Consider the following 17,880-nt stretch of genomic DNA (forward strand, 5'->3'; position numbering starts at 1 on the left):
GGTGGTCCTATAAGATCGGCTGCAATCGACAACAATCGATACACCCCAGACCCGCAAAGAAGTCACGTAGATATCATCAGGCCACGACCGACACCCACCAGACCGCCGCTTTCTGTGAAGGGCCGCATCGTGGTGGCCCTTTATAATTACGAAGCGAGGGACAGCAGCGACGTGTCGTTCAAGAAGGGCGATCGCATGGAAGTGATCGACGATTCTGAGGGTGATTGGCTAAATGTGATACATCTCATAACCAAAGTCCAGGGGTATATTCCTGGGAACTTCGTCGCAGCGGAACTCAGCGTCGAAAGCGAAGAGTTAGTATTTTTGGTTTTTATGGCGTTATCTAGGCGAAGAATTTGCATCCCGGGATCTTTTAGTTCGTGGTCTCCTATTTTTCAAATTTTGACTTGTAAAATGTAAATGGTGGAAGCAAGTAAAACAATCCCGAATTCTCAGTCTGTATAATAAATGAGAGGTCGTTATGGTGTCGAATTTCCAAAGACCCTGTTAAAAGATTCAGAAATGACCTATAAATTTGAAATTTTTCCAACGATTAAAACATCACTCAGGAAAAACCGATTTAAAAAAAAAGTTTTTGTACGAAAACCCAAAATACCTCGGAACATTCCAAAAATATCTAAAGTACAATATATAGACTGGTATAAAGCTAAAGCATAAAATTATTTTTTTTGGATTTAAAAAATTATGTAGATATTTTTGGTATAGAAACACTGTATATATAACTTTGCTGCGACCCAGAAAAAATAAAACATACAGTTGTTTAATTAAGTTTTAAGGTTATTAAATCATTATTGGAATAAGTTGTGAGAACATTGAAGTACTGTAGTGTCATAAATTCCATCATCTGCATTATAGTTATCTTTTCAGGCCGTACTCTTGAACTTCCTGCTTCTCCTGTGATGACACACATGTGAGAATGTTTATTATCGATCACATTCAAACACCCACAACAGTCTACCATGCATTTGACTAACCATTTTGCATTTTAAACATTCGTTTCAAAAACTTTCGTCAGTTCACAATATCTTCCCCTCAAGTTTTAGTGACTCACTTTCTTTACAATTCGTTTGGCTCTTGCTTATCAATTTCATACGTAGGTAATTTTATCATTGTCATTGTTGTTTAAATAAGACGATATTACAACATAATATTCGTGGAAGCGTGTTTACTTTGAGGTAAATAGCACAGTTTTTTAAATCGTTCTAGATCTCGTGTAAATCTACAAAGATGTAGAATTTGAATTTAAATTCGAGATCTATTGTTACACTAGTGACCTAGTTTGGTATCTCATCGGATAATTTTTTACGTTCTGAGCGTAAGGTAAAAAAGTAGTGTAAACAAGTCTATCGGACGACTGGATACTTTTGTGTTTTCTCGACGTTTCATCACACCTAGAGTACGAAAAAAATAGGCTTCCGGTTCCGTCTCTCGTCTGTCCGGGTTTTTATTCGGCAGATAATCTCCGATTGTTATCAAACATTACCCTAGAGTCCTATATATCTAAATTCTTGAAAACAAAACAAGATTAAAACCGTATAACAACATTTTGCAGTTTAATTTTGCAAAACCGAATGCTCCGAAATCTTAAAATGTTTTAAGGTTATCGTAAGTATACTAAATCGTTCATTAAAATTTATCCGTTTATGCTCTCCCAGCAACTGATGATGCCATCTTAGAGTTTTGTCAAATAAGTGTTATTTAAATGTTAAAAAGTAACATAGTCTTGAAGTTGTGGTTTATGAATCCGCTATACATTTTTATTGTAGACATCGAGTTTTCTGGAGAAAAAAAACAAAAAACTCGATGTCTACATTGTAGATTGACAATTTTTCGATTTCTCAATTTTTCGAATTTTCAATTAGCCAATTTTTTGGTATTTCAGTGTTGGGATTTTTCAATTTTTTGATTCTTCAATTTCTCGATTTTTTAATTTTCCGTTTCAGTTTTACGATTTTTCAGTTTTTGACGTATTTAAATTTCCAATATTTTGATTTCTCAATTTCTCGATTAATCGATGTTTAGATTTTCCTACTTCTCGTTTTCTTGACGTTTCGGTTTTTCGATTCAAATTTTTGATTTTTCATTTTCTTGATTTTTCAACTTTTCAGTTTCTCGAATTTTCACTTTTTCGATTTATCAAATTTTCATTATTTCAATTTTGGGATTTGCAATATTTCGATTCTTCAATTTTTTGATTTCTCGATTTTTCAGTTTTTTATTCTTCAATTTCTTGATTCTTCAAGTTTTCGATTTCTCGATTTCTTCAGTTTTCGATTTCTCAATTTTCCGTTTTGGTTTAACGATTTTTCAATTTTTCGACTCTTCAATTTTTTGATTTCTCAGTTTCTCAAGTTATCGATGTTTTGATTTTCCCGTTTCTGGTTTTCTCGACGTTTCAATGTTTCAGTTCTTCGATTCTTCAATTTTTGGATAATCAGGTTATTGATTTCTCAGTTTTTCGATTTTCCGACTTTCTAGAATTTTCACTGTTTCGATTTATCAATTTTTCAATGTTTCTATTCGAGGTTTTTTCAATTTTTGATTCGTCACTTTTTCTTCCATTTTTCAATTTTACGATTTTTCAATTTTTCGATTTTTTAATGTTTTCGATTTCTTGGTTTTTCAATTTTTCAATATCTTTGGTACTTTTTTAGTTTTTAAAATTTAAAATTTTTCGAGCTCTCGGTTTTAGATTTTTCGATTTTAAAAATGTTTCATTTTTCGATTTATTAATTTTTCGGTTTTAAAATTTTTCGACTTCTTTTGAATTTTTGGTTGTTATTTTTCGATTTCTAGATCCTTTAATTGACGATTTCTCGATGTTTTAGTTGTTGAATGTTTCGATTTCATTTTTCGATTTTTCGACTTTTCAGCTTTTCGTTTTCAGTTTTGGAAATTTTCAAGTTCTCGATTTTTCAGATTTTCGATTTTTGATTTTCGATTTCTGGATTTATCAATTTTTGGATTTTATAAATTTTAGGTTTTTCGATTTCTTGATTTTTCGATTTTTCAGTTTTTCCATATTTATACTTTTAAATTTTTCGAATTTTAAAATTTTTTGATTTTAGGATTTTTTGATGTTTCTAGTTCTTGACATTGGTTATTTGATTTTTAAACATTTCGGTTTATAAATTTCTCTTTGATTTTTCAAGTTTTCGATTTCTCAATTTTTAGACATTTGAATTTTGGGAACTGTTCAATTTATTCGAAATTTTAATTTGTCGATTTTTTGATGTTTCGACCTTGTAGGATTTTGATTTTTCGGTTTTAAAATTTTTAGATTATCAGTTTTTTGATTTTTCAATTTTCCTATTTCTCAACCTATTGAGATTTCAGTCTTTTGATATTTTGGTTGTTCAATTTCTCAATTTTTAGATTTTTCAATTTTTCGATTTACCGATTTTTTTTCTTTTTAAAAATCTCAAGTTTTCAATTATTAACTTTTCAATTGTGACCTACATATTTCGATTTCTTCATTTTTCGATTTTTCGACTTTTTGATTTTTCCATTTCTCGATTTCTAGACATTTTAATTGACAATTTCTCGAGGTTTCAGTTTCTGAATGTTTCGATTTCATTTTTCGAATTTTCGACTTTTCAACTTTTTGATTTTCCAACTCTTCGATTTTCCAATTTTTCGTTTTTTCAGTTTTGGAAATTTTCAAATTCTCGATTTTCCAGTTTTCCAATTTTTGTGATTTTGGATTTTCGATTTCTCAGTTTTTCGACATTTAAAATTTTTGGCTTATCATTTTTATGATTTTTCAATTTTTCGGTTTGTAGATTTCTTCTTGATTTTTCAAGTTCTCGATTTCTCAGCTTTTCAACATTTCAATTTTGGGAACTTCTCAATTTTCAGATATTTTCATTTGTCGATTTTTTGATGTTTCGATTGCTCAATCTTTCCATGTTTTGACTTTTAGGATTTCAATTTTTTGGTTTTTCAGTTTTTCGATGTTTAAAATTTTCTCAATTTCTCGATTTATCCATATTACGATGTACGAAGTTTTCAATTGTTCGATCTCTCGATATTTCAATTTTTCAGTTTTTCAAAAAGCGTTGTTTCCCGTTGGTCGTCTGCTTTACATATATTTCATATAATCCGCACTTGTACCGACCGAATGCCACTGGTTTTGCTGCACTTCCGGGGCGAGGGAAGTTCTATCGAAATGACCGTCGACCAATTTTTTAGTTAAAGTAATTCGCGTACTATATTTAATCTACAAAATTAAAGACTAGCGTTTTTTAATCCACTCAAGGAATAAAACTGTTTCGTCGCTGAATAATTTCCCATTCTTTGTGTGTCGTGTTGAAACTTTTAAACTGCATTTTAAGTTCAGCATGAAGGTTTTTTTAACCGATTTTTCTTGTTAAAGGTTTTTTAACGTCGGCGTCTGAATGTTCCAACAAAACCCCATTGTTTCTGACATAACCCCGTTACCAGCGTGTAACAAAGGAATTCTGGCTTTTCATCACTGCAAAATTCTCGTAATATAAAAGTACTTTCACGTCAACTGCATTATTTATCGCAATTACTAAACTCACTGGTCACAAAGCAGTGCCATTTTTTGACGATTGACGAAACAATTTGAAGTGACCTCTGTCATGACGTAAATTAACTAATTTCACCACAGAAGAATCGTCTGTCAGTGACTGCAGCGCCACCGACGGGAATTAAATACAAAATGCAGTGACAATAAATTGCAATTCCAGAGCTCGCTTAACATTAACTATTTTTAGATTCAATCGTCTCAGCCAACATTCAGATCACCGACTGACACAAAATAAAATACAAGTTTCACCTAATCAATTATAGAAAGATTTTCTCCTTCCAGTTTTTATTTTATCACACAGATGATTTAAAATGTCACTTAACAATGTAAAAACGTCGAGAGAAGTGATTAATTTTTAAAAACAGATTAAAACGTAAGACGTTGAAAAGATTATTGTTATCAATCTCTGATACTTTATCTCGTATTAAGACCTGCGATTTTTGACAGTTTAAAATCTGGTCTTGCTGGCACCACACTTCTCGGGTGAATTAATTTTTGGTGTTTGTGTTGAAAAAGCGAGTTGGAGTTTTTAAAGAAGCACTAACTTGTATTGTTTGTTTTCAATATGTGATAATGTAGTGATGAGTAGTTCCCCCATTTGGCCTTCAAAGATAAGCACAATGACGTCGACATTTTGTGGTTAAAACTTAGTGCAAAATGGTGACCTTTTGTGTTATTTGTAAAGTATAAAAAAGTTGCTAAATGAACAGCAGGCGTGTAAGAGTTAGAAGGCACAAAACATGTTTTGTAGGTAATATATTCATTGTCTGGACGTTTTTACGAAAAAAAAAAGTTTGGTAATTTTTCGAGAGAATCTTCTATAATTATTATCATAAATAAAAAATCTGGCGCTACGATATAAGAGATAGTGAAGATGCTCAAGTGCACTTGATTTGATTATCACCTTCTACAATAATCCCGGGAAGCTAGTCAAAATGTTGGAGTATAAACTAAGCGAATTAAAAGTTTTTCCCCGCATAAGTAATTATTCACCTAACATACCCAGTTCGCTTTCATTATCTCCGCCGGAAGTCAACATCCTTTGATTAGCCTAACGTGCAAATTGCCTTGTTTCAGCTGGTTTTTCGAAAACGTATCTAGAAAGGAAGCCGAGAAGCTCCTACTAGCCGAGGAAAATCCCCGAGGGACTTTCCTAGTCCGTCCTTCCGAACATAATCCTAACGGTTACTCACTGTCCGTCAAAGATTGGGAGGAAATCAGGGAATATCACGTCAAACATTACAAAATCAAGCCGCTCGACAACGGCGGTTTCTACATTTCCACCAATAAAACATTCCTCACCTTAGTCGAATTAGTCAACGCGTATACTAGTAAGTACCTCGTCGAGATATCCATAAAATCTAACGCAATCCCACTTCTACAGAAAACGCTTACGGTTTATGCCATGTCTTGTCCAAACCCTGCCCCAAGCCCCAGCCCACTATGTGGGACTTGGGGCCGACTTACCGCGACAAGTGGGAGATCCCGAGGGAGGAGATCCAGCTGATCCAGCGCTTAGGCCGCGGCAACTTCGGCGAAGTGTGGTACGGCAAGTGGAAGAACAATATCGAGGTAGCGGTGAAGATGCTCCGGGAGGGAACGATGTCCACGCAAGCGTTCCTTCAGGAGGCCGCCATCATGAAGAAGTTCCGTCACAAGAGGTTGGTAACCTTGTTCGGAGTGTGCAGCGAGCACGAGCCCATCTACATCGTCCAAGAATACATGTCCAAGGGGAGTCTCCTCGACTTCTTGCGCAAGGATGAAGGCAAGAACTTGGAGTTCGAAGATTTGGTGTATATAGCGTTCCAAGTGGCCAGCGGGATGGAGTACCTCGAATCCAAGCAGTTGATCCATAGGGATCTGGCCGCCAGGAACGTCCTCGTGGGCGAAAATAATATCGCCAAAATTTGTGATTTCGGTTTAGCTAGGGTTATCGAAGATAACGAATACTGTCCCAAGCAGGGTTCGAGGTTCCCTGTGAAGTGGACAGCCCCTGAGGCGATAGTTTACGGGAAGTTCTCGATAAAGTCGGACGTTTGGTCGTACGGCATCTTCCTGATGGAACTATTCACCTACGGACAAGTCCCGTATCCGGGAATGCACGGAAGGGAGGTCATAGATATGGTCGAAAAGGGCTACAGAATGGCCAAACCCACGTCCCACGTCCTTCCAGACGAAATCTACCACATCATGTTGCAGTGCTGGGACGCCAAACCCGAAAATCGTCCCACGTTTGAATTCCTGACGCACTACTTCGAAGGTTTCAACGTCACGTCAGAAGTCCCTTATAGAGAAGTGCCAGATTAAAAAAGAACCCGAGATTGTTTAGTACTTAATTTGTTACGTGAAGTGTTTTTTTCCTGGGTGAACTGTTGTATCATGATACGTATATGCAACCTAACTTTAATAGATCTCATTTTAGTTCTTAGCTTGCATATTTCCGTTCCGGTGTATCACTTAAGCGCTGTCTCCTTGACGCCTATTGCACGTGACGCTGTCTACTGTTCTGTTTTTCGAAAAAAGTGATATGATGATGAATTTCAAAACTTAAAGACTGTTTTGTTTAGTGTAGAAATCTTGTCAAAAGTCTGCTTTTTGATAACGATTTTTTACCTTTCCCGGCGAGCCACGTACGATATAAACGTAGTACAAAAAGGCAAAATTCAAGTGACCTATTCGAGAATTTAACTTTTATATACAACTTTTTGTACATGTTTTACCTTTTTACTCAAATATTGGACGTGGACCAATACTTCTCTTCCTCTTCTGGTCGACCTCAGTTCCTGTATTTGAAGCATTGGAAAAGTGGGAACTTCATGTCTTGTATGTGTGTTGTGAATTGCTGAATTTTTCGGTTTCTGCTTGAAAATATCACCCGGGATCGGTAAGGAGCTCTCTATTTTCGAAAGAGATCGCTGGTGATATTTTTGACCGTAGCCTTAGCTTTTTTAGTTTTGTGCAATAAGACTATGTACAAAATTCATTCTAAATTATAGACCATTATTTTAGATTTATAATGAGTGTTATCACTTTTTAAATGTATTGCTTTTATTTTTGTTTGTTTTATTAAGTATATTTTTTATTGACTTTATTTTATGGGGGTCTGCGCACCTCCTGTTTCAAAAATAGTCATGGTAGTGAACGTGAGTGTTTGTATTAGTATAATTATGTTAGAAGTGGTTATACAACAGTCAGGTTTGATCCAGTCAAGTTTATCTTTTATTAAGAAAAGCCATATGTTATTGATTTTTATAGGAACAATCATAAATTTTGTACATATACAGTATGAAATAAAATATTGTGCTACTCATTCTCACTTCAACGATTTATCAATGATAACACTATTCATCGACCGTTTGCCACTAATGAGGACTCCATTTATCGGAAACTAAAGGAAATTTTTAACAGTGATTGGTAATTTTTTCAAATTCACGTGGAAATGATAAAACGCTTAATAATCTTAAAATGTCTGCACCAGGGTTCTTTTAGTGATTTCAGAATATTACTGATTTGTATTTATTAATCCCCTCCAGAAATTTGATGACGTAACTTTAAAAAACTAGCGCGGAACTTAAAACAATCGTGTATAAAACTAATGTTCTCTTTTTAACAGTTAGTTTTTAAACGCCATGGAATGAAAAAAGTCGTGAATGTGTTTATTTTACGCAACACTTGTCTTCTAAAATCAGGTAAAGATTATTTTTCACGTCACACAGTTATCAACGATTTGAAAATAAACTGATAAATAACAGAAAAACATGTGCAAAGGTGCACTCAACGAAAACAAAATATTGTATTTATCATTTTTTCTGCGCAGTGCGAAATTCGGAATACACACGTTATTTTTTCTACGCGAATTTAATTGCTCAAGGTGGCGCCGAGATAAAAATTTTATCATGAATAAACAAGACTGATCCATTTTATTAAATAAGAAGTTTAGGTAATGTTCTGTTTAAATAAAATAACTTCTCGTAAAACTTGGAGATTTATTTTTTCATTGTTTGATTTACTTTCTAAGTATGTAAGTTATTCTATAACAGGGTACTTTTTTACAACAATTTTTAAGATCTAAATAATAAATAACAGCATTTCAATCAAGCTTTTTTGACAAGTTAACACATATTCGACGGACTGAAAAAAATGGTGACCAAAATTAACAAATTATGTTATGATATATAAAAAAACTTGTAGAAATAAATTAAAAAATCTAAAAAGTAATAAATGATTAACTCGTCCAACAAGAATTAATCCTATTAATTAATAATTGCAATGATTAATTAATTCTAACTAAATTATCTACAAAAAAATCAAAATTTGCTAATTTCAATAATCGCTCTTAAAATACTTGACTTGCTTTTTCTAAAATTTCCTATTCTTTTATAGCTTTCTAATGTATTCCTTTTCGTTGGCGTTGTTGTTGCTTCACCTCCTGCTTGTTGTATACAAATTGGAATATCTAATAACAATTAACTCTCAAATTCGTGCCTAGAACTCAGTTTTCGCCTCAAATTTCTAAAGCTAAGTCATGTAGCATTGAGTTTTTAATTTTCTAGACCTCTTAGACAGTTGTTCCTCTGCTTGTAACTTTGATATAGTTGGCTACGCCTTCGATAGTTTTATATACTCCCCGGGTGCGAAAACACCCCAAAATACTCAAATTCGACCCTAAAACGAGTTTTCTCAATGCTTAAAATTGAGCTGTATCATAGCGACTTCCAAGTCTCTTAAACATACACATTTTGTTGATATGACTTTTTCGAAAAAATTAAAATTTTGTTCGTAAATTTTTATTATAGATAAAAATCATCTATTAAAATTTGAACACATCCTACCATGTAAAACAAGGTATTTTGCAGCATTTGATCATAATACAGCCCTCTGAAGTGGGCAAATCTATGTCCTAAAATTAATATTGCCTACTTTTTTACATAAAATTCTAGACATTGGCCATATAATGGCGAGCACCATAACGTTTAGCGTAAATTCTCATTTTGATCATCCTAATACAACGTTCAATGGATATTTCCAAGTCAGAAAATGACATGGGATGCTTCTTACTAAACAAATTTAAATAAATACCTAAAATTACCAGCAAACCCGACCATAAATACCTGGAACATAGAACTTGTAATGGTTGAAAAATCAATGAAGAGACTTACTGAAACGTAAACGGTTTGCTGAAGAATAAAAATGACACGATAATAGTGACTGCTTTTCTGCACGTAGTTACAGTAACTGCCGCAAACGCGCCACACGTCCTGACTAGAGTGAGAACAATTTGTATCCCTAGGTATCCAGTTAGGGAAAAAGTTAATGCATATCCGTACAGTTTTTTAGGGTTCTGCCAACACACAATTAATTTATATAATAATAGAAATGTGGGAATCACCTGTGAAAAAAATTGTATGCCCTCGGCTAGATCCCCAGTAGCCCCCATAACAATCAACAAGTACAGGAAGCCAATGGAATAGGAAAATAGAACCACTTCTGCATTATGAGCGCCATAATTTTTCATTGATTTCTCTTGCACATTACCAATGATGGCATCGCATAGCAACGCCATGGAAATCATGGTAATTCCTTTCGTGTTAAAATTAGGCTGTACCTGCGAATCAGCTGAAAATAACTTTTTATTAATAACTGATATTAAAACCGCGATAAGAATTGATTAATAAAGGGATTAACTAAACCATACACACCCAGTGTGAACAGTGTTAGTCCTACACACATTAAAACAGCAGCACTAAAATCCAAAGGCCCATACCGTTTGCCTTGAATTAGGATGCTTCCTGCCATAACAGGAATCAATTTACAACACTTGAAAATGACCTGTGTGGGGTAATTCAAGTAACCCAAGGAGGCATTGGAGAACCCCATCGTGCCTAGTGTTAAAAGCGCCAGTAAAAAGTACGTCTGGATTGGAATTCTGTCACAGAAAACGTTAGAAGTGGTTGGGTTTGCCAGTGTACTTACTTTCGAGAGGTTATGTTCCTAAGGCGGGTTTCTACTAACCCGAAAAGGGTGTAGTACCCGAACTGAATAAGCGTGAGGTACCAGCCGAAGGGCTGGAAGCCCTCGATAGTGAAAATGAGCTCCTGCATGTACCCATACAGGATGAAAAATAGAAACACGGCACTGCTACATATGAAGAATTGAACGGTCTGCGACTGGTTAGTGATATCGAAGCAGATGATCGTAATTTTGGGCTTTTCTGGCTCGGGGTCCATCCCCAAGCGCAGATTACCGCGTGACATGTTCGATTAAACCCAATTCATCACTTTTATCCGGGTCCGACACGTTGACAGACTTTTAAATCGACTGATTGCTCGACGTTGACAGCTGAAACGTCACCGTCGCCAATGCACCGCCTCGAAAATCCCCAAGTCATTTTTGAATAATTGACAAACAAAATTATCGTGTCTGATTACAAACCGGTTTGATAACAAACTTTTAAATTCCTCGTGTTTAAATAAGGCTCAAATTGTAAATTATCAGTGGTTTTTGTCCCGCCTGTCAAGGTCAGCTTCTTGGGCGCCATCTGCGGACCGCCAAAACAACAAGAAATTAGTAATGGCCGTTGGGTTTTGGCAGTGTTCTTCGTGTGATAGCTAAGTTCGCGTAAAACTAATATTATTAAACTAATAATTATGATAATTTTAGTTCGGTGAGAGTGACTTGTGTTGTAGTGTTAAAGTGTGTTATTATGTATTGTACGGTTGACAAAAGCCACAGTAGCGGAGCCTCAGCCACGCAGTCCAGGAGCATGAAGGATGGTGAGCCCCCTTGAATTTTTTTACTCGTTTGCAATTAAAATTCGATGATGGAGTGGCCAGCTCGGGCTCGGTAATCTCCCCAGATTTTGCGCGATTCGATCTAAGCGTACTTTATGAATAAAAAATTACGGGAGGAATTTTACCGGGTGCCCTACGTGGGATGGATTCGGCTTGGTTTGGCCTCGTGCCCCCGTTGTTCCAAGTTCGAAAAACAGAGATAAAGTGGCTGTGCAAAGATTCGAGCTAGAATTAATCCACTGCAGTTTTCATTCTTCGCATTTTGCATGTGTTTTGTGTAAATAAAACAAGCTAAATGGGTTTGTGTAAATAAATAGGATTCGAGTTGGCCAGGGTTGCTGATCAATGATCATGAAAATGATATCATCGGGTGATCAGGGTGGCCAACCACCAATGGATTGACGCTGCTGTTACAGGTAGCTGGATCAAAGTCTACTTTCAATCTCAACAATCGACCTGTTGTATGTTTATTACTTTTTTCATTAACGAGGTGTGGGTGTATGGATACCATAAGTGATCAAGTTATTTGTGGAGTCAGGTGCATGATCATATTATTTGATGAATGATTATTAATCAGGAAATAAATTATGCACTTGAATGTTGCTGCTTTCCAAGTGAGTTTTGATGTTTGATGAATCTTTGGCAAATATATATGTCAGTCTGTAGAATTGGTTGCCGATACGCCTGGAAAAGAATATCTTATTAATGATCAGCCTAGATTAGCTGTCATCCATGTCTGATAATTTTCTCACGAAAAAATCGTTCTATTTTTTTCGAATTCATTCTGACAGACTGATTGTATCGACCTGCATTTAAATTCACTGAAAAGTTGAATGCCTTATTAGTTCAGAAAAAGTCGTTTTACATTTAAAATTAAAAAAAAAATGAAGTTACGTAAACTAAAAACCTACTAATGATATTAGTATACTAATCAATAACCTTCATTTCAATAAATAAGAGTCATTTTTTGTATTATTTTTAATTGGACGCATATATCTGAATGAATTAAGTTGTCAGTCAAGAATTGTTTATTTTTTGCGTGAACGTATTTTTTGTTTAAAATTTACAACCGAGAAGTTAAACAGCCCAGCCTCTAATTCGTAAAACCGTAAATTACACACCTGTGATTGAAACTTGGCGGTCGCCAAACATTGAACACGGGCGTATTTCCTGTGATTTGTAATGTTTTGAACAAGTTTCTATGTAGGTGAAAATATTTTGTGACGGACATTCCTGAGATCTCAAAGCGACATGCGCCGTCACAAGTTGATGAGGGTCTTTACCAGCGGAGTTGTTCGAGCATTGTGGGTTACAGCAATATGATCAAGCTTCAAAATAAAGTTACTTCAGAGAAATGCTGTCCAGCTGAACGTTTATTGCTGTGTATCAACTGATCACTGATAAATTTCCTGATCAATTACACTCGATCATACAAAGTTTGTTATCGTCGGGTTCTTGTTTGACTGAACAGAGGCTTGGAAAAAATATAAAACGCAGGATTCATCAGTCTCAGCATCACTACGGTCATCCACATCGGAATGGACTGTGCCAGCGTTACTTTTACTTTGTACTACACCAGTCCAACGACCACTTCAAGAAGTGCTGCAATAAATTGACGCTAATGGAAAACGTCATAAATCGCTCCTTGCTAAGTCATTATAAATAGACACCACACTCATCATTCATTCAATGAACGATTACTAAATTTAAGCCGTCTGGTACTATGGAATTGTACTCTCAGACCGATGATAAATGTACTATGTATAGTATGCATTTTTTCGTAATCACAAAGAGCAAAAACCTCTATAAATCGCCGATGTCCCGTTGCAAACAATCAAGCAACGACGTTAGAATTACATGTTGACGTAGCATTATCGTTCTTGATGGTGGGGTGTTCCGTAATTGCATACTGTATTCTGCAATTTTTGCTTTTGCCATCGTCATTAAAATTTCATTGTGTTATACCCAGAGTGTAATAATTGCACCACAGACATGGAATTCGTCGAAGTTTAACTTAACTCAACTCGGAACCACTCAACAACTTCGGAACGTTGGCATTGCGGTGTTAGTGCAAAGTTTGATAATGAATTTACTCGGTTATTGATGTAAACGAGATGAATTGGTCGTAATTAGTTTGGGAAATTTAAGATTCACGCGTGATTTTCGGCAAAGCGTAGCCAGTGGAGCTTGGACATCTTCCATTTGGCAATTTAGGGAATTTATTGAGTGTGTCGCCAGTTTTCTACGCGTTTGGGATTTATGACGGGGTTTAAATTTTATAACAGACTTGAATTAGCGAGCGCCAGGAGAGCCCGGGGGCGGTCGTGGGTTTTACTCGACACTTTCTCATTCATGGTTTTTGGGGTTTATTCGATGACGCGAAAGCACTTGTGGGTGTTCTCAATTCGTGATCGTCTATATTGTTTTTGTGTTGATATGGTGGTGATAAGAACTACCTTGTAGATTGGAGTTCCGGCGTTTTAGTTAATTATCGCAACATTCGCAGCGCCCACAAAACCGCAAATACGTTTTTATTGCTGTTAATAAGGTTTAAGATGGGTCTGAATTCACACTCCATAAATGCACAGCTGTTAGGTTGACTCGAAGCAATTTGGGCAAGGCATTTCCACAGATCCTCTAATTGTACTCTTTGTTGATGGAATTGCACTTACCCTCAGCTGAAGGACGTCAAAGGATCAGGAAAAGTTGCCGTAAATCTTTCCAAGTTCGATACAAAAGATTTAAGGTTGAACGCATCATTGTTAGAAATTATACTTCAAAGGATCGATGGTTGTGCTTAAAAACTAGTTTTTTATTGTTTTCTTTGACCAAGAATAGTGTAATTTACACAGAAAAATATAAAAATATACCTGCAGATTTAGATCTACAGGTAAAAGAGAATATCACTTGTTCTGTGGTTTGGTTTTCCGCCAATTTCATTACAGAAAAAAATCTGAAAGGCTTACCGGTATAATATTGTGGCGTTTTTTATATTCGGGATTGCGTAACTCGTTCTTAGTAAAAATTTACTTTATTATTCATTTATTTAAATATACAGGGTGTTTACTAAACATGCGCCAAAAAGTCAGAAGGTTATTCGTTGGGTTATTTTAAGATTGTTTTGCCCTTGGGTGATTTTCGAAAAGACGCGTTGTTTCGAAGATACTTTTCGAAAAAAACGAATACTGTATTAATTCATAAAGAGGCTTGTTTCTTATTGCAATATACCCCACAATTATTCGATTTCTCAAATCTTCGTCATTTTCCACTGGGGTAGTGTACACTAATGTTTTCACATAGCCCCATTAATAAAAATCGGACCATCTCGACCAATCCAGAGATCTTCGTATCTGCAGTAGACCGTAATTTTACTTTTCGAAACAAAAAAATTCTTAAAACAATCCAAGAAATAACCCCTTGAATGTTTAGTGAACACCCTGTATAAATGGAATTAAATTTTCCTTTCAGTGTTCGCCCTTGTATTTATCTGGAACTGCGCTTATTTTGGGCAGTACTGAATTGCGACGATTTACCTGACTTACTCGTAACTTGTTGAAGTTTAGCTGCCAGTAAAAACAGGATTTATTTTTAGTGTGGAAAATTTTACCATGAGAGCCCTTTGGTGTTGCCAAAAGTATCGTAAGGACGATTTGTTTGTATGTAGTTATATAAAGAAGACCTGCGAGAAATTTGTACTTGCCATCCTATTTTTACTTTAACATACAGGAATTACCTTGAATTCGTCGAAGAAATTAGTCAATGGATTCTCTCTGTAAAAAAAGACAAACTTGTGTGGCGATTTATCTTCAATTTTTTCAGTAATCCAGCTGTGATGTGATGCTGTGTGCATGAGCGAGAAAGAGTGCATGAAACACGTCAAAAAAATTGTAAAATAATTGTGATAAAAATCAAGGCAGATTCATAAAGGACGAATACACGAGTATATTATTATATAAAATGTAGATGACCTTTACTACGCACAGTCAGAACGAGGAGACCTATGTTTTTTGTACTGTAGGGGCATGATACGTTGAGAAAATATGAAAATAGCCAGCTAGTTAATAACCTTCTACTAATTCGATCCCTGCGTTACGTATAAAGTGGCTCTAGAAATATTTGAAAATAGAGTTAATCTTTTTTATTGCTTCTATAATGGGACATAAATACCTTTTAATGACAATTTTATTATTACTCTATGTTGAAATATTTCTGGAACTACTTTGGCTGTTAAAATTTTTGTTTTGATGGTGAAGGTGGCGATAAAATAATATAACAAAATTTCTAGAGGGACTGAAAATTATCTTTCAACTATTTGTCAAATGATGTTATGGGAATATAGGCCGTCCGCGAAAATAATCGTAATGTGATTTTGGCTTTTCCAAACCACTCGTTTGCGAAAAAAAAGCATCTTAACCAATACATCGCCGGTTCTGTTTAGGAGAAGATTAGAAGAGATTATTATTCGTTAAACCAGTGGCGAAAGAGTCAAAATCGTAAAATCACTATTTTCGTGGATGGCCTATAGTTTTAAAGATGAAATATGTACTATTTTTGTTAAATTAAGCAAAAAAAATGGACTTGTGATAATAATAATTCAAATAATTGTGTAATATACGGCTTGTTTTGTCCCTTTTATTCTCAAAGAATACTATCTTATTGAGTGTTTCTGAAATTTTAGTATAATGTACAAATAAACATTTGTTATGCTATATTAGAAGCTAATGACATATTCGAGTTTATAAATATACTCTCTACTTACTACTTAATCAGTAAAATATATTGCTTTTTATATTTTTTTTCCTGGATAAGCTATTCTAGAAAATGACAATAACAATATTTATTAATATATACATAAGATCTTTGTTATACGTAACAAAAATATAAAAGAAACAGAAGTGTGTCCAATAAATACATGTATAGAATCATTGTATTCTGGTTTATGAATCCGCTTTGATTTAGTTTATTTTTATTATTTAAATGAGACTTCGCAACATTTTGAGATGACGTCGTCACATTTTTGGTGGGGATGTATAGACAAATTTTGGTGACTGTTCTACCATCCATACGTTATTTTTGAAACAAACACACTGTCAGCAGATGACACAACTGAAACGGAAGGCTTACCTTTTCATACTCCAAGAGTTATGAAACATCGGAAAAACGTGATACTAGCAATTCATCAAATATACAATGTGATTGGTGGAAAATGGAGTTGCAGTGTAATGTCACAGTGCTATGGTTTGTGACAAGGAAGCTTCGGAAGCACAGAAATTCCAAAAAATACAAAGTAAATATTAAAAAAAGAAAATAATAATGCAAAGTATTTCTTAATAATATTTTTTCTATTCCTTCCTGCAAGGTGTGAACTTTAACGCAAGGCTTATGAATTCCATAGTTTATCAGTGGTCTGTATATCTAGAAACGTTTTACAATATTTTTACTTCCCGAACGTAAACTAAGGAAGTATTGTGTAGTAATAATTCGACGAATGGCTACTTTCATGTTTTCTGAACGTTTCATATAATACAACACAATAGGTTTCCCATTTCCTTTTGCCCGTTTGTCGCAATCGGTGTTAATTTTTATTAAGGTTATCTCCGAAATTACCGGACCGATTATTATTGTGAACTTTTATTGTGTTAGGAATATATAATATTGTGTTTATGAATCCGCCTTATTATTATGACTTTTATTATTTAAACTTTCCTCGTCTTTGGTCACATAATACCTAGCTACATAAGCTTTAGATTGTTTTTTGTGTTGTTACACACTATAGGAGAATATTATAAGTACGCCGCAAAGTAATGCATACAACATTTTCCTGACCTTCGTATAAGATAATTTGTTTTAAAATAAATATTAATAGCTCGGCATTAAAATTATATGTATTTATAGAATATTGAAATTACGACTGAAATGGAAATGCAGAATGTCATTAACTTCATAGTAGACACAACAATATTAATTTTAAGATGTTTTGAGTGACGTAACGGTATTGTATTCCCACAATTTCCGGAAATTAAGCGTTTTTGAGATAATAATTATTATACAAAAAATTAACAAAAATTATTGACACTGAGCTTCCCTTTCCTTTGAAGCACAATTAGTACCACGGTGCAGTGCTTCGACTTTAAATGTGCAGTTATACTAAATTTACACAGCTTTTCCCCGTTTTCAGGCGTACTACATACGAGACAACACGTACTGGAAATTTGAATAGTACCGTTAGTTTTAAAGCAAGGTTTTTTGAAGAATGTGGTAACTTGCATTGAGGTGCAGATAAAATATTTGTCCTAGTGATAGCCAAAGCATATTTTCATAAAATATAAAATTAATATATTTTCTCGTTTAGAAAAAAGTTGATATCAGAGAATTTATTTTTTTATCTCTCACGTGGTTGGTTACTTGCTGTGTCCAAACAACCACTAAGTAGTCGTATTTATAGCTTGAAACAGTTCATAGTGTCGAGAATTCATTGAAATCAAACGAACAATTTTTGTGATATTTAATAAAACT

The 17,880-nt window shown here is 34.7% G+C and overlaps 3 protein-coding genes across 6 annotated transcripts in view; 2 read left to right on the top strand and 1 right to left on the bottom strand.

Annotated features, from left to right (window-relative positions):
• Src64b (Src oncogene at 64B) overlaps nucleotides 1-7,895 on the top strand; it is an 85,162-nt gene extending 77,267 nt beyond the window's left edge. For all 3 annotated transcript variants that reach the window (XM_064069643.1, XM_064069642.1, XM_064069644.1), the window contains exons 3-5: nucleotides 2-314; nucleotides 5,651-5,904; nucleotides 5,958-7,895. In XM_064069643.1, coding sequence (XP_063925713.1) covers nucleotides 2-314; nucleotides 5,651-5,904; nucleotides 5,958-6,880 — 1,490 coding nt within the window. In that variant the 3' untranslated portion in view covers nucleotides 6,881-7,895. The remainder of the gene's footprint in view (nucleotide 1; nucleotides 315-5,650; nucleotides 5,905-5,957) is intronic.
• A 1,449-nt stretch (nucleotides 7,896-9,344) lies between these two features.
• LOC135139422 (adenosine 3'-phospho 5'-phosphosulfate transporter 2) lies at nucleotides 9,345-10,917 on the bottom strand. Of its 2 annotated transcripts, XM_064069646.1 has the most exons (5): nucleotides 10,547-10,917; nucleotides 10,273-10,499; nucleotides 9,963-10,189; nucleotides 9,733-9,914; nucleotides 9,345-9,684 (listed from the first exon to the last, which is right to left on the bottom strand). In XM_064069646.1, exons 1-5 carry the CDS (start codon nucleotides 10,825-10,827, stop codon nucleotides 9,510-9,512), a joined length of 1,092 nt encoding a protein of 363 aa, XP_063925716.1. In that variant the 5' UTR covers nucleotides 10,828-10,917; the 3' UTR covers nucleotides 9,345-9,509. The 2 variants fall into 2 exon arrangements, with proteins under 2 accessions (XP_063925716.1, XP_063925715.1); XM_064069645.1 differs by having other exon boundaries at nucleotides 9,733-10,189.
• Nucleotides 10,918-11,000: 83 nt separating this feature from the next.
• The window catches only part of LOC135139419 (cyclin-dependent kinase 14), a 193,940-nt gene continuing 187,060 nt past the window's right edge, over nucleotides 11,001-17,880 (top strand). The window contains exon 1 of the mRNA XM_064069639.1: nucleotides 11,001-11,346. Coding sequence (XP_063925709.1) covers nucleotides 11,277-11,346 — 70 coding nt within the window. The 5' untranslated portion in view covers nucleotides 11,001-11,276. The remainder of the gene's footprint in view (nucleotides 11,347-17,880) is intronic.

This window comes from Zophobas morio, unplaced genomic scaffold (genome assembly GCF_036711695.1).
Source record: "Zophobas morio isolate AGI-343-1 ecotype UQ-CSIRO unplaced genomic scaffold, CSIRO_AGI_Zmor_V1 ptg000031l, whole genome shotgun sequence".
Classification (NCBI taxonomy): Eukaryota; Metazoa; Arthropoda; class Insecta; order Coleoptera; family Tenebrionidae; genus Zophobas; species Zophobas morio.

Coding starts and splice junctions, on each gene's coding strand:
- LOC135139422 (XM_064069645.1), bottom strand. CDS start 10,827: ATGTCACGCGGTAATCTGCGCTTGGGGATGGACCCCGAGCCAGAAAAG. Junction 10,500..10,546: donor AGGAACATAACCTCTCGAAA/GTAAGTACACTG, acceptor TTTCTGTGACAG/AATTCCAATCCAGACGTACT. Junction 9,685..9,732: donor AGCAAACCGTTTACGTTTCA/GTAAGTCTCTTC, acceptor TCTATGTTCCAG/GTATTTATGGTCGGGTTTGC.